This window comes from Ochlerotatus camptorhynchus, unplaced genomic scaffold (assembly GCF_037179485.1).
Source record: "Ochlerotatus camptorhynchus isolate MF236.1 unplaced genomic scaffold, CSIRO-AGI_Acam_v1.1 ptg000112l, whole genome shotgun sequence".
NCBI classification, from domain to species: domain Eukaryota; kingdom Metazoa; phylum Arthropoda; class Insecta; order Diptera; family Culicidae; genus Ochlerotatus; species Ochlerotatus camptorhynchus.
This window is the reverse complement of record NW_027040602.1, coordinates 2,879,357-2,906,557: the sequence shown is the minus strand read 5'-3', so window position 1 is coordinate 2,906,557 and position 27,201 is coordinate 2,879,357. Positions and strand designations below refer to the sequence as shown.

The window sequence follows — 27,201 nt, the reverse complement described above, 5'->3', positions numbered from 1 at the left end:
TTCTAGAATTATTCTGACATGAAATCTTTAGAAATTGATAGATGAATTTGGAAGCATTTCTTTGCAGAAGAACGCAAGTTCTAAATTAAACTGTTAGGTAATTTTAGTAGATTTAAAAAGGAGTTGTGAAAAACAAAACTTTGCAAAAAATTCCTACGTGATTCTGATGAGATTTGTATGGGCATCGTGAGGAAAATGACAGATGAATTTTAAGAAGAATTCCAAGAGAATTGTGATCAGAATTCAACAAGAAACAGAGTTCTTAGAATGTTCTGGCAATAATTTCAACCCTAGTACGAAAGATTCATCACATAACTCAAATAAAATTCATTGCAAAAAATTTGCTGATAATTAGAAAGATTTTTTTTTTAAATACTCCAAGGGGTTTTTAGAAAAAGATTTCTGCTGTTTTGAATAGAATTAAAAGAAATGTTTGAAAAGATATTCAAAGGAATCAAAGTCTCCGGATAGGCTCAAGGGAATTATTACGCGGAGTGTTTTCTGGTTTATTCCAGAACCATTTCAAGATAATTCAGAGCAGAATTCCAAGTTAATTCTGGAATTCATATCATGAGAATTTTGAACAACGAAAAATTAAAACCCCGGAAAAGAATAATTCAGTTCCGGTTTTTACAAATATTTGTTTTCAAACTCCAGCATCTTCAATATTTTCTTTGGAGGACCATGCACTTTACATCTGAAATTGAAACGACAAAAATCAATTTGCAATATTGCTGAGTGATTAAATTCTAAAAACAATAAGACGGTAAACTGAAGAAAATTATGCAGTAACTAGAGCAAGACATTCATTTGCTAAAGGATCACTCTGTTTTAGTGGTTTATTCTGAAATTCTGGTGTAAAAATTTGTTCCTATGATATAGTTAATTTATTTTCCCGGTTCTCTTGCAGAATTCCCGGGTTTTTCCCGGTTACTTTCCAAATTCCCGGTATTCCCGGTTTGCTGGCCACCCTGAATGTGTCCAGATTTTTTCGTGTTCAACCATTACCTGTATAAAGAAAGAGAAAATGATTAGAAATTTCCATTCAATTTCACTACCTTAATTGCTTTATCCTTGACAGATACGCGTATTTTCAGTGTTTCCTACTAATATTCGACTGCGAGTCGTATTTCGACTATAATCTGCAGTCTTCATGAGTGTTATTCCCACAATTACTTCAATATAGCCGCTGGTTAATTCATCACTAGGAAGAAAGAGAGGCAAACTATTGAAAATTTGTCTGTACACGCCGATTGAGGTGCTAGCATGATACGAAGCTGCTCGACGGCAACAGAAAAAAAGCAAGCAGTCTTTTCGTCGAATGACTTTTCAATATGTATTTAACATTCATCATGATTATGATGAATGTTAAATACATATTGAAAAGTCATTCGACGAAAAGACTGCTTGCTTTATATCTATAAAGATCAACGTACCATATGCGTGATAATGTTTGCACCATTAAGCAATGTCAAAATTAAAAAAATTCTCAAAAATTTCGTTTTTGAGTTTTTTTTTATTTATTCAAAGGGGAGATGTTTCTCAGAGTCGAGTTTCGATCGAGTTTCCACTTGCTGCAATTACGGCCTCCACACGCTTCCGGAATGCACGGCAGGTTCTAATAATGTAGTCTGGATCAATTTCTCTCCAGGTACGGGTCAATGTTTGTCTGAGGCTTGCTGTACTCGGGTGGCGTTTAGAATAGGCCTTAGCCTTCATGACGCGCCATATTGAGTAATCCAACGGATTAAGATCGGGGCTGGATGGCAGCCACATATCCTTCGCCCAGAACGGAAGATGTTCCTGCAACCACTTCTGAGTGCGGTTCGAGGTGTGGCACGGAGCCCCATCTTGTTGAAATACAACATTTGGCTTCGGACCGTACTGCTCTTTGATCCACGGAATAACATACTTAGTTAAAATCCCGATGTAGACCTCCGTGTTGACCTTGTCCCCTTCTGGAATGAACACCGGGTCCATTTTTTTGCAATCGGAAGCCACCAATCCACCGGAAAAGAACTAACCGGAAGAGAACTAATATACCGGTCGGTTCTGGAATTTAATACGGGATCGGCGAATAGCAAATTTGGTTTCCATGTCCGCTGACCTACTACTGCCACACACCGGGACAGGGAACTGTTACATTGACACCGCAGCTTCAGAGAGAGAGTTCAGCGCACGGGTTTTTGGATTACATAAAAGGTACATTTTGCAAATTATACAATTTTTTCGGATGTTACCATTCGGTCATATTTCCATATGACATACCATATAATGATAACTAAATTAGAAAGAGAGAGATCTGTCCTACAGCCATCGGTTAATTCTTCCCGATCGTTCGCTGAACTAGAATTATATTTGATGTCAGTAAATCTGGATGATTCAACTGAAAAGTATGGACGATGGAGAGAGTGTGTTGATTAAAATAAGAATTTTCATCCATTTTTATTATTATTAAGCGCGATCGACTTCCATGGAATTTCTGGCAAATCAACAGCTATTTCAAGAACCACACTGGCAAACTGCGAATGATGCAATAGTATTTATTCATGGAATTATCTAAAAGTTACTGGTAAAGATTTATCTACCGGATTAAGTGATGTTTCAATACAATCATCCAACTCCAACTCAAAGTCTCAAATTGTGAATATATCTTGAAACGAGTAGATATAAATAATAAGGTTTACAATAATTTGTGCATATTTCAAACAATTCGAATATAAATTTGGCTATTAACCAGTGAGAACACACGAAACCACTGCCCAACAAATAATTTGATGCCGTAGGTTAGATCTCTAGGCTCTATTATAATCTAACAATAAATGAGATAAATTAGTTCATATTCACAAAAAAAAATCACTGAAGACACTGTTTATAAAATCAATTTAGCCCTAATCATTTTTTGCTCCGGAAATATTCGATTAAGTCAGTACGATGCAGCTTTCGCTTGATCACCGACACCGTGAATGCATTGCAATCTCAGCACATGTAATTACAACAGCATCACCCACAACCACATATAATCCAGAGTTCTATTTCTGGAATCACTTTCCAGCGTTCCCATCGACATGCGATCACTTATTCCTATTACTACCCACTCACTCATCAGTCATCATCCATATGTTTGGGCCGGGTAATCGAGCCGGCTGGTGGGAACGTAATTAAAATAGTTGATTACTCAGCGCAAACCATCCCCTCCCTGGGCCAGATGATAAGCGGCATTGAATGGTGCCGATGGCAATAATGGGATCATTTCATCCGTCCACACAGGTGCCGGATCACACACACACACATAAACACAGATAGCCGCTGTTATCACATCACTTCCGTACGCCTGGTCATTCATAACGTGACGACACACCACATGCGGTTTTTTCCCTGACACGAGTGATTGTTTCATCAACTGTGAGCGAGTGTTAACAATGCTGTCCTACATGAGTAGCTTGGTCATACTATAGTTAGGGTGTGTTATCAACGGTCGGCAAACAATTAGTATTGATTTACAATTTAGAGCGATAGCAAACGGAATAAGTGGATTAAAACCATTGATTTGCTAAACTTTCTACTACCGTCGGACGGGGCTTCTTTTGACACTTTTTTTGGTGTAAGCGAACTTTAACATGTCCGTATGAAATAAATAAGAATTATTAAAGAAAATGGTCATATAGCAATCGGAAATGTAAACAGAGATGATAAATTGTCAAATGTTTTGCTAATTAAATGGACAAAATCAATCGACATCGTAAACTCCATCCGACAACAAACAACCTGTACAAAATTCATAGTCGGAATAGTAAAATTACTAGTTTGACAGAACTTTAAAAACATCATTAATTTTTGGTATGATGGAGATTTAATATGGAGAAACATCAACTCTCCTTTCTTCACCTGTCCATAACATTGGTATAAACAAATTTTATATGGAATATCCTGCACTATCCGGTATTATGACTGTTTGTCGACTGAGCTCCTCTAGCTCTCCGAATGTTTTTGCAAGTTTCAACAACGTTTGGGGTCAAATTTTTGAGAATATGTATATTTTTTAAAGTAATGCAAATGGGTTGTTAGCGGAATGCCTAAATAAAACAGTAAAAAAGGTTATCTTCCATTTAATTCCACTTAATAAATGTTTGTATCCATGACAGATACCTATTTCGACTACAATGTGCATTCTTCATCAGTATCATTCCCACTAAAGACTTATCAAAAAGCTAAGCCCCGCAAGTACTCACCCCTAGGTCATATGGCAAGATACCTAGGAAAAAATTCTAAAGGAATTTGACTAGAACTTGCAAATTATTTTAAGAAGCATTTTAAGAAAACTGTAGGGAGAATTAAAAGTGAATTTCAAGGCAGATATGGAGATTATAAGCAGAATTCCAGTGAATTCAAAAACACGAATTTTTAGAGGCATTCTAAAGGAATGCGGAAGGAGAATTCAAAGTGAGCCCCACGACAAACCTAATATGGACATGGATACAACTTTGACACTACCCCTAATAATCACCTGAAGCCTAGACAATCCCTTAGATGTTAACCAATCAATCAAAGAGCAAAGGCGGGCGCACACTTTTTGCCTGTAGATTTGAAGACATACTTCAAATCTCCGCGTACATCGTACGGGTGAGACAAAAGGTGTGCGTTTGACTTTGTACTGTCGCATTAATGGCCCTTCACTCATTTTCAACTTCTATTCAATTACCAAACTGCCGTACTCTAACGGAACTATCTACTTACCCTCTCCTAAAGACCATTCTCTAGCTAATTTATTTTATTTATTTATTTAAACCCCATTTCTTTTCACAATACAGTACAAACATTACAAAACAAGCAAATCCGTGAACATAACATAAAGTGAACATGGCTTCATCCAACATCCATCATCCGAAGCAATCCTCGTCGGCAGTGATGAATCGAGAAAAAAAGGATACATGTAGCATAATCGTTACAATTTAGGAGCAATGGAATATTACTCACCTTTCACAATAACGAATCTCACTCGATCCATTAATGCAATTCAGTCAGTCTACGCTTAAATGTTGCCACAGTAGAGTTGAAATCGAAGAGGATGAAGACTTCGTTGAACCTAGTCGACATAAAGCGGACAGGATCATGAAGGCCGTACAAGGAGTTGGAACGTAAAGGTTATGTTGACCTAGTAACTCCGGTGCGTCAGTTACTCCTGTGAGAAGTTTAGCTACAAAAACCGCTTGGGCATCATTCCGTCTCTGCTCAAGCGTCTGCAGTCCCAATAATCTGCATCGGTCTCCATATTGTGGTAGGTTTAACGGATCTCGCCACGGAAGGCGTCGTAGGGCATATCTCACAAATTTTCTCTGAATTGCTTCGATCCTACCAGTCCAGGTTGACTGATACGGGCACCATACTACAGAGTTGGATTCCAGAATCGATCGCACCAGTGCACAGTACAGAGACCGGAGGCAGAGAGGATCGGTAAATTCGCAGGATATTTTGAACATAAATCCCAGTTGTCGGTTGGCTCTACAGATAATATCGTTGTAGTGCGATCGGAAGGTCAGCGCTGAATCCAGGATGACACCAAGATCACGAACTTGTAGACAACGCTCAAGGGACTGACCATTAATTGAATAATCATACGTAATCGAGTTCAGCTTGCAATGAAACGATATAGAATTACATTTGTGGATGCTCAACGTCAGCATGTTCCGGGTGCACCAATCAGCAAAACTATTCAGCAGCAATTGTAGAGCATAGCAGTCCTCGATACCTTCAATGATCATGTATATTTTGACGTCATCAGCGTAAAACACACGGTAGCCAGATGGTAGTACGAGAGAAAGCTCGTTGATGAAGAGTGAGAATAACAAAGGACCCAGGTTACTACCCTGTGGTACGCCAGATAAGATTGAAAATTGTTCCGAAGATTCAAATCCGATATTAACGGTGAGGCTACGATCCGTAAGGTATGATCCAAACCAGCTAACAAGATCCACAGAGACACCAATTCTTTCTAGACGTTTCAGTAATATTCCGTGGTCAACTCTATCGAAAGCTGATTTCAAATCAGTGTATGCGGTGTCGATCTGAGCCCCAGCATCAATGTTGCGTATGGGGTATGGGGTAATGTTGATCATTTAGGGTAGAAACCGTGCTGATCCGTAGAAATATAATTCTTCCAGGAGTCGAAATGTACATCATTTATTATGATTTCGAAAACCTTCGCACAAGCACACAACGAAGTTATTCCTCTGTAATTCTCGATGTTCTGTCGATCCCCCTTTTCAAACACGGGGAACATGACCGATGTTTTCCAACTTGTGGGAAAACTACGCTTCCGTAATGATATGTTGAAAAGTGTCGTAAGAGGGAAAATCAACTCTTCGCCGCATTTTTTTAGGATGCATGACGGTATGCCATCTGGACTGAACACAGAGTATTTCAATTTGTTTATTGCGGAATCCACCTGATTCGACGAATCGCAAAGCTTCTCAGAGAACAGACCCCACTAGGTGTATCTCTACAAGCTTCTGTGATTTGACGTGCAGACGACGTAGAATCATTAAATGCCCTTCTAAAGTGAGTGACAAACAAATTGCACTTTTCCAAAGCGGAAGTGGCGACTTCATCGCCCAGGAACATCTTAACGGGTAACCCATTCTCCTTCCGTTTAGAGTCGACAAATTTCCAAAAATGTCGTGGATGTCTGCGTAGATTTTCCTGAGTTCGTTTGCAGTAGCGTTTGTACAGATAACGGTTATACGTACGATAACTGTTACTAGCACGTGCGAAATGTTGCTTGGAAAAAGGACAACGAGACTGGCAGTAGGTTCGGAGTGCTTTGGTCTTAGACGTTTGAGTCGTCGTAAATGTATAGTTCCCCAAGGTGGTTTCGAAGATGGCCTGCGCAGTGGAACAAAATCAACCAAGTAACTCTTCAACACACTGGTGAAGTACTCTACAGCAATGTAAATATCTTCAGCGGATTCAAGGATGTGCCAGTCAGTTTGGCGAAGCGCTTCAAGTAATCCTCCAAAATCAGCGCGGTGAAAGTCATGTCCAGTCAAGTCACACTAAAGCTTAATGTTAGATCGCGTGAATGTAACAAACTCAAGACGGGAGTAGCCGTCAACAATACTGATGATGGTACAGCACGCAACAACCATTTTACTGCTTTCTCTCTGAGATGACCACGTTGGTCATGACGAGAGGAGCAACACAATAGTTGGGTAAAGAAGAATTGCATTATAACACACCATCGCCTGGAAATGCTTTCGGCAACGTGGGGCTTTAGGTAGTGATGACACGTCGCTAGAACTATTCCACAGCCACAGACAGTAATGAGCAAAGGTGGGCGCACACTTTTTGCCTGTAGATTTGAAGACATACTGCAAATCTTCTCATCCATTAATATGTGAGTTAGGTAAAGAAGTGTGCGTTTGACTAGTACTGCCGCATTAATGGCCCTTCGCTCATTTTCAACTTCTATTCAATTTTCATACTGCCGTACTCAAACGGAACTATCTACCTACCCTCTTCTAAGACCATTCTCTAGCTAATTAATTATCACACTAAAGCTAAAGGATCTCTAAGGACATATCGATAATAATTTCAAGAGAATCTAATGCTGATTATAACTAAATCAATTTTTGCAGACAATTATTTCCAAAAAAAGAGTAGAAGATTCGGACATCAAATAACATTTGGAGATAGCAATAGTTCACAAAAAATTCACCTGCCCAAGGCTCAGGATTCCAATTTTAATTATTTACAGGGGGAACGTCACTTCTGGGGATGAATTTGATTTCAAAAAATACATGGCAGCGCTGAGTTGGCCTGCGAGCTGGATGAAAAGAATAGATCGGTATAGACAAAAGGATAAACAGGGATGCAAAAACTTTGATAGGGATTCAAAGGAATAGAAAAGGAATGAATGGGATAAAAATAAGATTTTCTGGATTTTTTCATGGATGGGGATACGTAAGACTTAGAATATTCTAACTTAATTAAATCAATATATCAAGACCAACAATTGAAATGGCCTTACCTTCATTTTGTAAACAAACCTTGTAAGGCCATTTCTCGCGAACCGAAGTCCGTAAAGGCAAACCAACATAATGAACAGGTAGGGAAAATTCTCCTCTACCCGATTGTGGTTTAGGTTTGCGAATGAAGGTTTCGGTTCGCGAGAAAATGCCCTTACAAGGTTTGTTTACAAAATGGAGTTAAGGCCATTTCAATTGTTGGTCTTGATATGTTCATGTAAAATTATATATTTTAAGGTTGCAGTCAAATTCTCGGTTTTCCCAGTTCAGAAGTCACCCTGTCTTAAAAAAAAGTTCACAACGGTCTCATAAAACCCTTCAAAAGATCAAAAAAGCCTTATTTACGTTATTTACGAGGCATCAAACTTGAGGATTAGTTCAACTCGATCACTGTAAATAATAACTTGAAAAAGGCCAGCAGAATACTGTCACCTGATTGCATGTTTGGTCGCGTAGCCCCTCGGATTGTCCAGTAGTAAGCCGACCTTGAGACCCAGCTCGAGAGGTATCTTGCTATTGAGAAATTACCGGGAACAGACAGTAATGTTACACTAGTTACAACTTGAACCAGTTAGGGTCATATTTTGTGTGTTTTATGATCAGTGTAGTCTTATGCTGGCCTTTTTCAAGTTAAAGTTATGGAAAAATTGCAGCTGTGGTTCAAGATGGAAACAATTTATTGAGGACAACTATTGTTTGAGAGGGTTGGTTTATACTACTACTATTGTGGGTGTGGGTGTAAAGTGGGTGGTTTATTCTTAAAAAAAAAACGTACCGATACTGCTGATGATGATGGCTGATGCTGAAGATGGACGGCTTCGACGATGTTGGGCGAGCGCTCGCTGGACTCACTGTGCTACGAATTCTGCCAGATTCGATGTGGCGATCGTGGTCAACGTCGGTAGAGCCCAGGCAAGGCCGGAGTTACTCCACCGAGAGGGGAACGTCTCCTTGGCGGCTAGGGAGGGTTCCCGAGACCAATACCTTCCAGTCGATTATTTTTGGTCTGGTTTGAGGAAGGCTAGTTCCTTTGCTTTTAGACCTAGCGGCCCATAGAGACTGCTAGGCCGGATCACGTGCGCGTCGGTTGATCTTGTCAACGGACAAAATGGCGGTGTGTACCAAACGGTAATACAAAAGGTCCTGTGAGGGTATCGAATGGACGTTAGTTCACCCGTTAGCTATAGTTTGGGCAGAGAACTATTTAACTGAATTGAGTTGAGGTGCAGCAAATTGTCACACTCGAATATTACCACTCACTTAGGGGGGGGGAACCCGGCGTAGTGGTTAACATCCATACCTCTCACGCCAAAGTCACGAGTTCAAATCTCACCCCCGGACAAGTCACGAATGACCCAAGAGTGTTAAAGAGACTATAATAGAGAGAAAAAAAAAAAAAAATACCACTCACTACTGGCTATTTCAAGCACTTCAACGGTTCAACACCTGGATAGTTATGAGGAATGGCGGGTCGTTCGTGGGCTATCTGACCTCTGTCCCTTCGCTTTTACATCCCTCCATCCTATATCCCAATCAAAAAAATCCTTTCTCCATTTTCCCGCCTGCATCTCCTTGTAGTAGTTGCACCCACTGTACTGTAACCTATCCCCACTTTACTGTTATACAATTTAAAGTTTAAACAATTCCCTACTAACAAATTGACAATATTTTAATACATAATCTTTAAATAATCCTACTAACCAACACCAAATAAAAGCCGGCGCCGGTGGTGTAGTGGTAAGCGTGACTGCTTTCTAACACCCCAATGGGTCTGGGTTCAATCCCAGCCGAGGTCGGTGGGATTTTTCTGAGGCATCAAAATCTCTGGTCACGTCTTCCTTCGGAAGGGAAGTAAAACCGTTGGTCCCGGCCCATGTGTGTTGAATGGGTGCGATATCCAACGCAGGTGTGGAAGCTGCCTTCCTGCACATTCGATTGCCGTCAATGGATGGCAATCGATGTCCGTCGGTGATTGGCACTAGATTGTGGAACAGAGACCGACGTTAAATAAAGGAAAGAAGAACACCAAATAACTTATAAAAACGTGACAGTACATTAAACAATTATGCACAAATTAAAAATCATACAACTCTTGTAGCAAACGGTTACAAAGTAGCTAGGTAGACAGTTTTTGAGACGTTTTAGACCTCCCATACCTCTGCGTCAATATATATATATATATTTTTTTTTAATTTGAGCGGACGTTAGGAAACTCACCAACCTCTAAAGTGGTTTATAAACAGTCCCTTAACTGAAATGTACACTGCTTTTCTGAACACTTGCGTAAACTACATAATTATTATGTATTCTATTGCAAATTGGTTTATTTCATCTCCAACATATTCCACAATTTTAAACCCACGAATTAAAATCCGCACTCAAAGCGAATGAGTCATTCACTAATAGTCAATCTCCTCATAAAACCACACCACTTGATCCGCAGTAATTTACTAACCTACCTCACACATCATCTATTCACACGCCGACCTGGTTGTTTATGTGCATACTTGTTTTTTTTTTGCGTTATTTTTATTTTCTTTCACCTCAGGTGGGCACCACCAAAAACGTACACAACGCATCTCGTGAATTTCAAAACTGCCATCAGATGAACTCGCATCATGCAAAGCAATTTTCCTGTGCCCCATCAAAATCGCACAAACTGCGGAGTCATGACCAGAAGTAATTATTTTCCGCAGTGCACCTTTGGAGCAGCGGTTCATTCATGCGCTTTTTCACCAACTGCAGCTGCATGTGTAGTTAGATACCGGTAGTCGCGTTTTAATAACTCGGTTGACGGTGGACCAAATTGCACTACCTTGGTGCACATGCTTACACGAACGGAGTCTGATTGTTTTGGTTCGGTCCGAAGCATGCCTCCGAGCAAGTTTCCTATAGGTAGTGTGCCAAGCAGTAGTGGTTTGAAGTTCAAGGTGCGCCGGAGATTTTAAAGCGTAGATGAAAAAAAACTAGTTTTATCGTACAATCATTGTATGGGGATACCTGTACCGTATGTGTGTGCGACGTTTAGGTATAAGTATAGTATAGAGCAGGTTTTTAATCACATGTGAGACTTGAAGAACATGTAGCTTGCGGCAATATGTACATTTGCAAACAGAGAAAACAAACATTATGGTATGAGGATCTCTGGTCTTTTGGTTGTGCACATATTCGTAAACATTCACGCCGATGTACAACATGCTGTTGAACAATAATGTGCACTGACAGACAGGTCGGTCGGTGCGTTTGTTTTATGTATTTATGTCCTCCTCTTAAGCAGTGCTAAACATCAAAACAAACGAAAGGCGTGTTGACATGAGCAAATGAATTAATTGTAGTCTTACATTTCCATCAGCTGTTTATAGCAAATTATCATGATGATAGAATAGATTAAAATGTGGTAAACTATGCTTTCATGATTGGGATACCGGGTAAGTACAGTTCCGAAGACAATCACCACATCCTTCCTCATTTCATGTCTTCGTGGTTTGAAGACAGCTTCAACTTGATTTTTTTCTTCAAAATTCTTCAAAATGTCTGAAAACACATTCGACGACCATGGTCGACCACTTCACAGAATTTATATAGGGGAAAAAACCACTTCGGCCTATCGAGCACAAAACATCAAATATATCTATGATATCGACGTGAACGTGTCAAACAAACTTTTGGTACGATACTTCTATTCAATAGCAGCAAGACGAAGTGTTGAAGAACGCAAAATAAGATCTCGAGAACAAAAGGCGCACTTGAAGTATTCACTTTTCTTTCCGTTCGATAGGCCAACGAGAATCGCAATGGCGTTTCAATGGCTAATAGGCCCAAGAAAACCCGTAGGCCAAGTTGAGCCGCCAAAAGCAGTATTGCATTTTCAACTATAAACGAATATTTCACGACTCCTTATCAGAACTAACGGTATGTATGGAATCTGTAATCATCTGTAATAATAACATCCCGTTTGGTGCTAAACTACGCTAGATTAAGAAAGACTTAGTGCTGGTTGTACTTAATAGGCCGGGAATGGGGTAGTTAACTCTATATACGGTGAATCGTAAAAAGATTCCGCATCTTTCTTAATAAACTGAAAGAGAATCACGCATCATCATTTCTTAGGTCGAAACAAGGTCTCACAAAAGTCTTACGAAAGCCTTTAATTACTGAAGGAAATCGTTATTACTACTCAGTCAGAGGCAGGTTTTACGAATGAATCTATGACAAAACGTCGAAAGACAAAAGGTCGAAGAACACAAGATCGAATGAATAAAAAAAAAGTCGTAGAGACAAAAGGTCAAATGGACTAATAGCAGTTAAGGATCAAATTAACTTTATAGCAACGTAATTACATCATTCTTGTCGAAAGGACAAAATTTCTAAATGGATAAAAGGTCGAATGGACAAAAGGACAATTGGACAAATGGTCGAAATTGATAAAAAGTCAAATTGATAAAAGTTCAAATGGATAATACGTCAAATGGACAAAAGATCGAATAGACAAAAGGTCTAAATGATAAAGGCCAAATTGAATGTTGAATAGTTTAGCCCAAATTGAATGTTGAACTAGTCAATGAGAAATAACTTTTGAGCAATTCAGTTAGAATACTCAAAGTCTAAGTTTTTGTTTATTTGCTTACTGATCTTGGATTTCTTTTTATTGATTTGACCTATTGAACTTTTCGAAGTTTTGTCCATTTCGGCCTTTTGTTCATTTCAACCTTTTGTCCATTCGATCTTTAGTCCTTTTAAATTTCATTTGCCATACTATCCAATCGATGATTTGTCCATGTAGACCTTGTGTTCATTTAATCTTCTGATTAGATTTTATTATACGTTTGTCCATTTCAACCATTTGTCCATTTAACCTTTTGTCTTTCATTCAAACTTTTGTACCTTCAACTTTTTCATTTTAAAACATTTGTATTTCGACCTTTGTCCTAGCTTTACGAACATGACGAAACATATTGATTTAATACCTAGAATTCATGAAACACATCGTGAATTCTGAAAATTCCTTCAAGACACAACCGATCTTTGTTTTCAAATTTGGAAGTTTGAAACAACAGTCAACAACAAAACCTACAGAAGCTCTATACATCATTTTGTGTAATGCTGTTGATTAAAAAAATTAGAGGCAAATGAATGTAAATGAATGCACGAAATGAATGCAAATGATTTTCCATGCCAACACATGATTAGTTAAAGTAGATCAGCGACACCGGTGGTGTAGTGGTAAGCGTGATTGCCTCTCACACCAGCAGGCCTTAGTTCAATCCCAGTCGACGCCGCCGGGATGTTCCGAGGCACAACATCTCTGATCACGGAAGTAAAGTCGTTGGTCCCCGGTTCATGAGTTGATGGGTCGATAGGCAGGGTCCAGGTGTGGGAGCTGCCTCCCTGGCGTCGGTAGCATTCGTGCTCAGCACGGAAAACAAAATCGACGGAAAACAAATCAAGGAAAAAAAGTTAAAGTAGATCATTTTCTATTTTCTATTGATTCTTGTAGGAACTCCATTTTAAATTTATTGCAATTAACTTCAGAAATTTCATAAATTTCTGCTTATAATAATCTTAGACTTCTCCCTAGCATTAAATTGGAAATTCTATTCGTATTCTCCTTAGAATTTCCATAGCATTTCCTCCGAATACTCAAAACAAAAATCCATCACAGAATAACTTGGAAACTTTTCTCAGAATCCGTATGAGATTGAACCTTCAAAATTCGATTCCATCAGAATTCTCGGAATTTATTTTGAACTCTTCAGAATTTTCTTGGAATTTCATAACTAATTTTGAATTCTTATTAGAATTGGACCTCATCCTCATAGAATTCTCTAATAATTCAAACAATAATCAAAAGCGACACTCGTATGTGTTAAGCCATGTTTAACTATATAGGTAATCGGAGAAGAAGAAATCGATCCTCAGAGCACTTAATTTTACATGAGACTTTCGTAGTCTGTACTTTGGTATTCTTCTTTGATTTATCTTAGTGTCATCCCTAGAATCCTTTAAAAGTCTCTTAAATTTTACTTTGGATTTTTTAAAGTTGTTAACCATCCTAATCAATAAATTAATGATCATAATGACTTTAAAATTACATGTTTTTACTAAATATGACTTCTAAATTTATTTACCGTTCCATTTGTGCCATTGGATTTGATAAAAAGTAACACATTATCGAAATATTGTAACAAATATAACACTGCTTCTTGATTCCAATTCCAGTCATAAGAGTTTCAATTCCATCCAAACACATTGAAACGTTGATTTAATGAAAAAATTGATTCGCTAGGAGCGCTTCTTTAAGGTTTAAGAATAATCAGGGTGTCCATTCAAATCCAATTTTTCAATTCCCGGTTTTTTCCCAGTTATTTGAAAAATAAAACCTAAACATCCCTGCCTTAAACAAAAAAGGCATTCAAACATAACCGTTTATAGGTAAACATATTTTTCAGCAGAATTGCTCTACAATGCGTCTACTTTGTAGATAAAATATGACATGAGAGTAACATTAACATGTTGATGATCTAGATCTCCAAAATCTCATGAAATCATGAATTCGTATAAAATCAAAGAGTCTCCTGCAAAAAGTGAGCCTAAATATTATTTTGATATGTCGTATCATCCTGGAGTTTAGATCTTGAAGTTCTATAAGACAAACAACATTTTGTGAGTTACTAAAAAGATTACTAAAACGTTTATCATTCTCCAAATTGTCCTGGAGATCTTGACTACGAAGAATTACTTTAAACAACAATTTTTGCTGGAGATTAAGATCACATTACCGATTCCATATACCAAACTTCCACTACAAAATAAGCCGCGCACATTTGCCCCCAATCCTTGTATATTGGGAGCAAATGTGCGCGAATTATTTTGTAGTGGAAGTTTGGTACATGGAATCGGTAATGTGAATGGAAGAAGTGCATAGAATTCAGAAATAGAAGTGGTGAAAGTGGGCGGTCAGCTTCACATTACATTATGTTTGAAGAAGAACAGGATCCGGCTAAAAATTTGGTGCGATCCATCCATTTAGTAAAAATTAAATTTATTCCAGTATATAACATGAAATGCATTTATAAAGGCAACTATATTTAAAAACTAACAATGCAATTATATTCAAAAACTAAATACGAAAGGGCATCGTTTGCTGGCTGTGCCGCGGGTATTGTGGGTTTCCCAGGTACCCGGTTCAAGCTTCAGTTGGCTGCGATGGCTCTTCTTCTCCTTCTACCCCTAAATAGATAGTGTGAATAAGGGCGTCTATGTTTTGCTGTGCCTGTTGTGGGCATTAGTACATCCTTTTCCTCAAACTTGTTGAGGACGCCTTGTCTTGCCTCAAAAGTTATCCTTTTTAAAGAACTGATCTTCACAACATAAAGGGGACCATTACGGAGCAGTAGATTTGATTAAATTATTCGCAGTTCTATTTGTCCAACGCTCCCAGCTGGGTGAGGGGTAGAGGATGACTTTACACGTTAATCAAAAAATGTTATTCGCTTTCCACTCAGAAATTTTGAGCATTTTGTGCTTCACGGAGACTCATAACATAATTTAAAATGAATAATTATGTTTATAAATAACGTTTTTGGATTATCAAAATCATCCCGGATATCTGGTCTTGAAGTTCTGCAGACTGAACAAGGTATACGATGATTCGACTTAATGATAGAATGGATAAATCATCGTGAACCCCCATAATATCATTATTAGGATTGGATTATTAGGTTTTCCAAAACACCTGAAGTTCAGATCTTTTTTTTTTTTGTATATTCGCTTTAACACTTTTGGATCATTCGTGTCCCGGTTAGATTTGAACTCATGATTTTGGCGTGAGAAGTATGAATTCCGATCTTAATGTTTTACAGATTAACCAAGGTATTCTACGATGTCTTGACGAATCTTGTGTAACCTAATTAATTAATTTAATTTTAATTTATCTCTGGACCAGCATCGTGATTTATTTTTTTAGTTTGTTGTTTGTGTCCGGTGTCGAACATTTGAATGCGGGCATTCAAGGAGTTTGAGGTCGAACATTATTTTATTGGCATGAATTTGCTTCTCTACCTTCAGGTAGCTTCGTAACAGGATATGTATAGCTCAGGTTTTATAGTAGAACTACTTTACTCGGAAAACTGTAGCAAAAGAATTCAAACACTTTTGTTCTAATGACACCAAAAGAGTTTCTAAAAATTTACTCTTTAAGCTAGTATTAACAACGGAAAAATTGCCGAGTGCCATTGCAAGTTTTATAAAGCTTTATAAGGTTCTTCGAGACCACCCTCCCCTTGGCTAGTTTTTGCACCTTGCTGTTGGTGGGCGGGCTTAATTTCATGCTTTATAGTGGAGTGTTGGAGGCGGTAGGTTTATGGTTGGCGTTGCTGGCTCATGCCGCGATAGAATGGCGTCATGGGCAGGCAATGGGGATTACTAAGCTTCCCCTCTCTGATAAACCACTGCATGAGAGAACCAAAGATCTAGTCCAGCAGTGATAGTATCACACTTGTTACTCCTTTAATTGAGAGCCGCGTTGTAGTACGCTTACGTATAGGCACTGACGTTGGGTGTGATACTGGCGGGTTTTGCCGCAAATCACTCTTATTTTATTTATTTTTACGCAGATAGATTTATTTTCTCGGAATGAGTATATATGATTTTTCCCGGTGCGATTTGGGTTTTCCCGCACTTTTCCCGGTTTTTTCACGGCAAATACGAATTCCCGATTTTTTACCGCATTTCCAGGTTGGATGGACACCCTGAATAATGGATGTAAATATTCATGTTACGCGTTTTTAAATTTTGTTTCGTAGCTTTTGAAGTAAACTATCGAAACAAACGTATGATTGATTCGTTCACGTCAAAATTATTGATATATTTCATGTTCCTTCACGATACGACGGAAATACGCTTTTATACCGAAGTAGTTACAATAGAATCAGAAATGATCTTAAATATTTCTCTTCCCTAAATGCGAAATTGAGCAGTTTTGTCGGAATTAAAATAAGTAAAATCACATCATAAATTCCGTTTTTTTTCTCTGTAAATCGCATAAATCGATTGTTCCTAATTTCTTCACACAGTCACAAGCACCATGAAGCGTGTCCTCCCGACCCCTGCGAAGCTCCTGAAAAAGTTTCTCTTCCACACTATCACCTTTCTTTCTCCCGCCATCCAAGCCTGAGACAATGAACTTCATAATCAAATTGAAACTACGCCGAACTAAAAGTGAGCAAACATCAATGATATATAAAGGTGGGAGTAAGTAAAACAAATTTAACGAACAAAAAATAAATAACAAATAGATTTATTTATTAACGAGTGAAAGAGTACTGCTGGAGCAACACCATTTGCGACGACGGCTGTTATTGTTGCGGGTGCTTGCTGCTGCCTCTATAGCTGTCATTATGAATGTACAATCCAAGGGCAACTGTCGTCCAAACGAAGCAGAAAAAGCCGGATAGAAAGCAAATACAATAGGAAGTCTTGTAAAATGTGATGTCGCGACGTCACGGTGCCATTTGCTGGTTGAATTGTTAGCTAGTTTTTCAATGAGGAGTGACGACAAATGGAACTTTTTCCATTCATGTGTTGCTTCGCATCTTGATCTAACTAAAGTATGTTAAAGTATAAGTGCATACAAATCTGTGAAAGTCCATAAATTTCCACTTCAAATCCAAAATTCTCATGGTGTCATAGTTTCCAACAATGTTTTCCACATTTTTCGTCACCATCGTTGTCCACATTATTTCGAGTTTGAGTGTCTTGCCTCAATCTAGCATGTCAAGTGACAACAATATACCATTCCTGCCGAGAAAAAAAAAACATAAAAGAATAGCAAAACACAAATAAAAAACAAACAATTACTCAGAGCTAGGAAAATCGATATTATTGTACTCGAGTCGAGACGGCTTTCCGCGACTCAGCAGGAATGAAGCAAAATATGATACTAATCCTTGGGTGAGACTATGGCGCTTAGCAACGCTTCTGATTGTATTGCGTTTTCTCGAATTCACAACTTGTCCATATCGTCACAACATCGAACTGTGTGTTCTCTCAACGTCGCCAGTACATGGATATTAGGTTTATTGATAGCAATTGATTTGGTTCAATCGATCGATCAATTCAAATGACGGTCATAAACGACACGTCAACTCGCACTCGATGCAACAATTTTCTTAGCGTTGTTGTAGCTATTGGTGATGCTTTAATGGACGCCAATTAATGGCACTTGAACTGTGCACGCTTTGCGTACGTTCTTACATTTTTGCGAAGGCGAGTTCTAATTGAAAAAACAGAAGTCGGTTCAACGACGATGGCCATTGTTGGTAGCTGCAGTTGTGGCTGGTAGTTTAAGCGCTGTTTATATTGCAATATTCTTATGCAAAAGTGAGTGGGACCACCATGAGCTACTGAATACATTCGCATGCTCCACTGAAAGCTACAAGTGTCTGCGACATACAGTGTGCAACAGTGGGCTCAGATGGGAAATTGGTTCCGATTTTCGTCGGCATCTCAAATAATCTATCGCAGTTTTACACGGTTTTTTTTTTTTTTTCAAAGGGTGTAGTTGCTTTTCTTAGCATTAAATGGATCATTGGTTGCTTGTAAAAGGTTCTTTCTCATCAATGGATGGTGGTCATAAATTATTGAGTCCTATACGTTCACTGGGTTGAACATCGCTGAAACCAAAGGGTGTTTTCGGTTTTAAATCACTATACATACATGAATGTAAACTTCAGTAAGCAAACGATTTCGTCTGTCAACTTATTAACAAAACGAAACAGATGAGAAACTGAGGGAATGCGAAAAACATTATAGATCAATGGCTGTATTAAAAAAGTCTGTCACTAACTGTGACTACCATGGTGACTGTAGAGTGAAATCACAATACGATAATTCATTACATAATCCACCTATAACGTATTCTTAATATGCCTTCTATGAGTATTATTTCTAAACAATCGCGAAAATCGATTAAGAGTTGGACCCTTATTATTCTAAACGCTAATATGATTTCAAGACTAACATTTGGAAAAGCTGTAATTCCAAAATCACATTAACCCTCGCCTTGGCTAGTTTTTGACCTGGACGTTGGTGGGCGGGCCTAATCGTATGCTTCATAGTGGAGCGACAGTCTCGACAGTCGGCAGCGTTGCCAGTATTCCAGATTTATCTGGATTTTACAGATTTCCAGTCGTCTTGCCAGATACACAGACAGATCACGTTTATATCCAGATTTTTTAAATATTTTCCAGATTTTCACAGATTTTTTAAATGTCTTGCTATATAAATATCACTGCAATTAACGCACCTCTAATAAAAAAAACCAACTTACTACTTTAATTACTAAAGGCAATCAACGTTGGACATTATTGCAACATCATACATGGAGTTGTTACAACATGTTTGCAATGGGTTGCATAATCATGAAAATTGAGACATTTTCTTAACATTGTTGGCTGTCAAAAATCTTAAAATTTTTAAAAATATCAAGCTAGGTTTTTTTATTTGTAGTTTTTGTTTAGATTTTGGCTATAATTTTTTTTAATCTTGGATTAATAAAAATCAATATTACAATATGGAGGAATTTTGCTAATTTTGGAATTTAGAGAAATCGAAAACTGTTCAGTATTGAAAACAATAAATTGAGCTTTGGAAAATTAGCAAGGCTTTTGAATCTAGACAAGTTCGTGATATTTTTGAAGAAAATTTATTAGATTTTTATATAGAACTTTAAAGTACCAGTGAATATTGAGTTAATAATATTTTGAGCTTTCAAAAATATATGAAATTCGATAACAATTTAATTTCATAAATTAATAAGCCTTTTTGTGAATCTTTCAATTGATAGGCCCTTTTTGATAAGCCGTTGTGCTTGTCATCACAAATGATACGCCCTTTGCTCAGCCTTTTCACAACGTCAAATAAATTCAAAACAAATCATCGGCCCTGCTACAAGCAGTAGGGCCTAGCTAGTTTGAAATTTTTCAATCATCGGCCCTCTACACACTTAGAAATTATCGCCGACATTGGTAATTTTTCCGAAATCTGAGCAGCTGAACTGTTCGGTAAAATTTGTGCAATTTCATTAAATTACTTTTCAGTTACTTTGAAACTAAAGCTACACTAAAATTACCAGATTTGATTGTTCAAACAAGGTTGAACATGTTTTGAAATTATTTTTTAATTCAATGGACTTTAAAATGAAGGTCAAAGTTTTACCGAACGTTCAGGTGTTCTGATTTCGGTAAAATTTACCGAACAAGAAAACAAAATCTTAGTGTGTACGTCACTATGCTTAGCTCGAGTTACCTTAGAAGCCTGAAATACTTTAGAATTCTGAATTGCCCTAGATTTCAGAATTTTAAGGTAATTCTGAAAATAGTTTACAGTGAAGTGTAAGTATGCAGTCTGTGTAACCTTTTGTTTGAAGTGAAGATGGTATAAATTGTCTTTTGCAAACTCTGATGTCAATTGCATGGAGATTTTGTGAAGAATGGAAATAGTTAGGATTCGGAAGAGAAATCAAAGAAAATTCTTAAGGTGAAACTTAAGGAGAATGCTGATATGCATCGTGAGATTTATTTCAATGGAATTCTGTCCAATGTCTCTATGGAGATCAAGTTTCATCAAGTTCTAAGAAATCTGGTAATTTCTGGGAGGCTATTTTATTATTATTATTAATTTATTTGATAAGGCTCAACCGAATTAACTTTACAGAGCCGTGGATTCTTGTTCACTATACAATACATCTTAAAACTATAGTCAAAAGGTACAACACAATAAACATTATATCTTTCGCTGTCCAATAAGCCTCCTCTACCAGAACGGGAGCCGCTTCCAGTGGTTTACTTGTATGGCAAATTCGCCAACGAGGGTCAGAGCGCTTCCATTGTAGCAATGGACGCAAAACGTGGTCAGCACTCACACATCACGAAACGGTTGCTTTGCAAAGTCGACGACGCATCGACTGAAAGAACTGCTGATGATGAACAATGAGGAGGACCACACAATGGTTGCTGCCGAGTAAACAGACGATCGCGTGACACACATTAAGAGTGGTCTGCTACTGTCGACAGCCGAGTGAACACTCCAGGGAGGCTATTTTGGCAAAGTACTTAAATACTTTGAGTATACTGAAGAGGATAAGTCTGAGAAGAATGTGACGGTCATTCTGAAGAGCGTACCAAGAAAATTATTAAGAATATTCTAAGGGAATTTCATAGAGAAAAAATTAGACAAAATTATGCCAATTCTTGGAAATTATTACCAGCTTGAGGGAATTATGAAATCAGAGAGTGATTTATGAAAGATTACAAGAGATAATGCTTAGCACTCTTAGAATGTTGCTGAAAAAGTTTGGATATTATTAAGATTAGTTTAGGGAAAGCCAGAATAGAAGTATGATGAAATTCTAGAATGATTTAAATTGAAAGCTGTAAATGAAGTAAATTCAGACTATCAAAAAAATTCATGATCTGGGAACCAGGAAAAATATAAATTCCAGAATTTAGAATCATTTCATGATGCTGAGACTTCAATAATGACACTTTCAGACTTTTATTTTAGTTATATAACAATATTATTCTTTGGCATACAATTATTTGTAATGGTCATGTGGAGTTACCTGTAGTTTAGGTTAACTTTGTGTAAGTACCACGATGTTAGGCTTTGATTCTCACTTCAGCCAGGAGATTTTTAGCTTGAAATAAAATTGCCTACTGGTCTACCGAGTGTTGTGAGTTGTATGATGTCAAGAATTAAATTGGAAGTCTGATCAATCGCAGAGTAATATTACAATTTTTGGAACCTAATAAAAAATTTAAGACATATTCTGGTACTGCATCAAATATTAAGGACTAAATCGACTATTAGTTTAAAAAAATCATCCCATCAAAGTTACTTGACTCTTTGCTGCTTCAGAATCCTATAAAGATTTTCTGCAGTATTTTACCAAAAATTTAAATCAATTTTGAAATGCTGCGTAATGGATATTTAAACTTTTTGGGAACACTTCTTAACTTTTGGATGATTTTAGCAATGCTAACAAGTTGGTTTCATTTATTTTTTAAAAATGGATTTCATAAACATTCTGGTAGACTTTGAATAAATTCCAGATGATCATACTGACCGATTTTTACGGGAGATTGACACATCACTTTAATTTCAATAGCATTATGTTAAAAACAGGATTTTTGGAAGCATTCCAGATTTTTCAAGTTTTTATATTTTGACTGGTCCAGATTTTTCTGAAAATGACCTGGCAACGCTGACAGTCGGTGTTTGTTGGTATTTTCAATGAAATCCTTTGTTGCGTTTGATGAGCTGGTCCTAGAGTTTAAGTCGTTGCTTTCAACGTTTGAAGTATGATGATCCTCGGTTTGATTGTCTGCTGAGAGAGCCCGGTGAAAGCAGGAGATGATTGACCCGATGTCGTTGGCTGGTTTTGTTCGATAACAATCGACGGGAAATCAGCGAGACTGAATACCCCCTCGGTTGGTGGAGCTGCTGGAGCGGTGCTGTTGTTCGATGTTTCTGTTTGGGATGTGCTGCTCGGCCACAATGGCGGCACTTTTGTGGTTGCTTGTCGTACGTTACCAACGCTTTCGAGTCGCATTCGCAAAACTCGAACACCGCTCAGGAATTCTGGGAAGTAGTGCTTCCATTTCTCATGTCGACTGGAAATCACTGTCCCGTACTTTGCCATGTGGTTCATAACAGTGGCTTGTGGCCATGCCAGAGGAAGGTCATGCACTCGAATGGTCACTGCTTCACAATCCACATATACCGGGATTTTGAACTCACTCTTCGCACAGAGAATCGCGTGTTTATAGTTGAGCGCCTTTACATAGCGCAAGGCAACTTCATTGTCTATCATCTCAATAAAAACACAATTTCGGACGTTATGAAACTGAATGCATCTAACGTCCGAATATTGAAGCTTAATATTGTTCTCGAAGAATTTTTGCACTTTTCCCGTATTGGGACGAACTGGAAGGACACTGAAGTCAATAACAAGTGTGTTTTTTACGAACTACACTCATTTTCGCTACAATATTTCACCAAGTTAAGCAGAGCAGAAAGAGCACACGTCCGATGAATACGAGTAATGACTGTCGAATGATTCCAAGATTTGTTTTGCGTCGATCTTGTATTCCGTACTGCGTTCCAATGCTACCAGCGCCAGGGAGGCAGCTCCCACACCTGGACCCTACCCTATATCGACCCATCAACTCATGGACCGGGGATCAACGCCTTTACTTCCCGAAGGATGGCGTGATCAGAGATTTTATGCCTAAGAAAAATCCGACGGCGTCGACTGGGATTGAACCCTTTGGAGTGAGAGGCTATCACGCTTACCACTACACCACTACCGGTGGTTACCATTCCTTGATTCGTGTGCCATTCTAGATGCTAGATGAGAATCTCCTTTATCAAACTATGTGACAGAAATAGCCCAATATCTGATTATAAAGCTGTGGCTATCAAAAGAGAAAGTCTATGAGGAGAATCGATCAAAGTCACTTACACCCCTCTTTTCCTTCTAACCCGCTCAATTATATTAGGTATTAAATTTTAAAAGACCATGCCACCAAAGAGTAATATAGTCATTTAATGGTCCGCAAAAGGATTTGCAAGACACGGGTAAGTGGCCGATCTCTGATTTCAACTAAATGCATGGACAATTTATTAAAGGCCATGCCAATTGAGCAAACTCCCAATGGTTACACAATGTGTTTGGAACAGCTTCTGAAAGCCCCAGGAAAGTGGCCATTCTCTAATTTCAACAAAAACTAGTCATGCCACATATCAACATTCTCAGAATATTATGGACTTGGCCATAGAGACCATGCTATCTAACGAGATGATAATAATAATAGCTACCCAAGTCACGCATTGTGCCCAAGAGGGGGAGGTGACTGTCAAATATGAACCATCGTCGCCTAGCTCGCATAACCGGTTCCAAACGACAACAAGCCATAAGCAACGATGGTTTGTTGATGTTTGAAACCAAATTCACATAGGGGGAAAGCAATTAGCGTGAACAGGTGAGGCCCAGTGAATTTTTCGTCTCTTTCGTTCATCGACTGTTTAAATGGATGATAGAATTTGACGTCACACTCGTATAACCATTTAAAAAACGGGAGAACGAAAGAGACGACAAATTCACTGCGCCTTGTCTATTTACATATTATGGTAGGCCGATTTGACAGCACATCCCGCCCCTGACTGTGCCATATCTAGTACACGTACTGTCACCCTCTCAGGAGTGGACGTCATATTTGAATCACTCCTATTGATAATTATCCCAAGATATTGTCGGTTTCCCGTCGAAGTCCAGTGCAGAGGTGGTAACATTCTTTAAAAAAAATGCTATGGAAACGTATGGGAATAAAATGTTGTGACATTTTTACTCCATATAATTTCTGTAACATTTTCCAGCTCTGGACTCCTGTGAACTTCCTCCTAGAAGCGTAGTATACTTTCCACAAAAAACCCTCTAGATTTCCATACAAGTCATATAAGCATTTCTTAGAAGTACTATGGGCAAAGAATTCCTGCAGTCTTTCCTGTTTTTCTTTTTCTTTTTGAGATTTGACTTCTGCCATTCACTCAAATGTCATGTTAATCTAATCTCATAGATAGTTTTTTGCTGATCCTAAGCTATCAAGAGGTTATCGCACAATTAACATATATTAAAAATGACTTCATAATTCCTGTACGTGGAATAAAATTGCCGTCGATTTCTCGCAAATAAAAGCTCATTTCTCCAATTTAACCATGCTAGCAGCTGGTAGAGAAAACATTCCTCTACCTGTCGGTGTGATGTTCATGAGTGTGCTTTTATTGGCAAGAAATCGACGGCTAAAGCCATTGTTTACAAACGCAATAACGCCCCTTTGAAATGTTGGCACTGAACTGTTTATTACAACGAACGCACCCTCCGGCCCACTGTTTCCGATTATATCGACAGAAGGTACCACGTTCGTCACAATCAGCACAGGCCCCGGAGCTTCGCGCGATGACGCATTTCATTCTGTGCATACATAGAAATGTGAAAAACCTGACGGAAACTGTACTGCAATTCGCTCGCTTTACGTAGTACACAAACAACAATGCAAAACATAGAAACACACCTGCTGACGATGCTCGCCATTCGCATGGACACGTAGGTGCCCTCAGATGAAAAATACACAAGGAACCATCTTCGCCACTTACCGTTATTACGCCATCCTTGATGATTGCGGGCTTCTTGCTCCTCAGAACCATCATCGGCTTCTTAAGGGATCTTTTGGTCATTCCTGCTCAGGTTCCAAGGTGGATGAAGTCTTTCGCTTTTGGCAGCGAGACTCTATCCAGACTCAAATGTAGAGAAACAATGCAGCAGCTAGCAAAACTAAAAAGGCCAAAGCAAAACCAAACAAAACTCGGGTTCTTCCAGCACTTCTTCTCAGTGAGATGCTTCTCGCTATATCTTCTTCTTTATTGTAACTTTTCTGAAACTGGTTTCAACCCAACCTTTTTTTTCACAAGTGAATCCTAATTTGTTAGATTTCCCGACACTTCATGTGCCAAACAAGAATCGATCGCACTTGCAAATTCACTTTCATTTCACTGAAAGCTTCCACTCTGCTGATGGTGCTACCGCCGGAGGCCACTTCCTGTTATTAACATTACTGTTACGTCTCATTTTGAACTGATTTAAACTGCAGGAAAATTCAACCATCCGTTTTAGCTCAACACTTCTCCGTCGGAACCGGTCCCGCACAGGCGAATAGGCTTTGGCTCCTCGTAAAATTTCACATAGAAAATTTCATCACATTTTTTTCCCACGATCACTTCCTTCACGAAGAAGACGACAGCAACGTCGACCCTGGACCGAAGCAGCAAAAATCGCTCCCAATTTCCGTCGAAATGCGAATCTCACGGCGGATTGACCACCAACCAGAAACTTTTCCGAGCACTTCAGAACCACCAGGCAACCGTCACACGATTCACAAATTATAGAAAATACCGAAAAACTTCCCTAGCTATGAATGGAAACTTCTTTTTTATCAAACACGACGAGCAGAAAAATGCTTCCTCACCTCGCTCGCACTCTTCTACTGCTGCTGCTATGCTAATGATGAAGAGATCCGCGAGAAACGGGAATCGCGTTGCACCCACACAAGCATCGTACGAAAGCGCGAGTTTGACAGTTTGCGCAGGGTTGTAGTTGTGCAAACGAGGCTAAGATGAATTCAGTTTTATCAGGTGTTCCGAAATCTACTGCCCGTTTTCATGACCCACTGACGAAGCCATAGCACCTGATAGAAATCATCTTGAACACGGTACTGATTTCCGCTGAGCAGCGACAGCGACTGTCAAAATATAGAAACTCGAAACTCAGCGGTTTAGTTCAAGCGGCACTGCACGGACGAGGATATCAACTCAAAATTGAGTTGAATTGTACTCAATTTTGCACAAAGTGGATTTTGCTCAGAGTAAAATTTTCCGAGCTGTTAAAGAGTTTTTCCTTGAATATGAGGAAAATGGAATGATGTTTCACTTAGTCTATTAAGGTGGTAAGCTCCAATCCTATCATCGGATTAAATTCCGATCAAGAATGTCTGGCTGCTTTGATGTCGACATCAGATTTAATCAACACGACTCTAAGTAAACATTTTGCAGCAGGCTTGCAATTGCTCATTACAGCTAAAATGCTATTTTTCGGTAATATGAAACAATGGGATACTGGGGGTTATTCCGAGAGTCGAAGTGACTTTTGTCACTAGTGAAGTGAGAAAAGTCACGTCGTGGTGACGTGACTCTTCATTTGATTTGCACAGAGAGTCACGTCACCACGACGTGACTTTTCTCACTTCACTAGTGACAAAATTCACTTCGACTTTCGGAATAACCCCCACTATAATGATAAATTTTATTTGTAAGATGCAAGAAGAGGTGGTTAAATTTGTATATGACATATAAAATTTGTCAATTTTGCTTTCAGAAGGTCACAACTAGCGATTTTATGATCGCTGATTGCTCGCTCATCGTTACAGCTAATCGCTATTGTGACCCTCTGAAAGCTAAATTGACAAGTTTTATGTGTCATACACACACTTTACCATCTGTTCTTGCATCTTGTAAATAAGAATTATCATTAAAATGTCTCATAGCTTCATAAATCCGAAAAATA

The 27,201-nt window shown here is 38.5% G+C and overlaps 1 protein-coding gene across 1 annotated transcript in view; it reads right to left on the bottom strand.

Moving 5' to 3' along the window:
* The window catches only part of LOC135699602 (hippocampus abundant transcript 1 protein), an 86,945-nt gene extending 60,809 nt beyond the window's left edge, over window positions 1-26,136 (bottom strand). Inside the window, exon 1 of the mRNA XM_065219906.1 lies at window positions 25,239-26,136. Within this exon, the coding sequence (XP_065075978.1) occupies window positions 25,239-25,319 (81 nt within the window). The 5' untranslated portion in view covers window positions 25,320-26,136. The remainder of the gene's footprint in view (window positions 1-25,238) is intronic.
* Window positions 26,137-27,201: the final 1,065 nt, after the last annotated feature.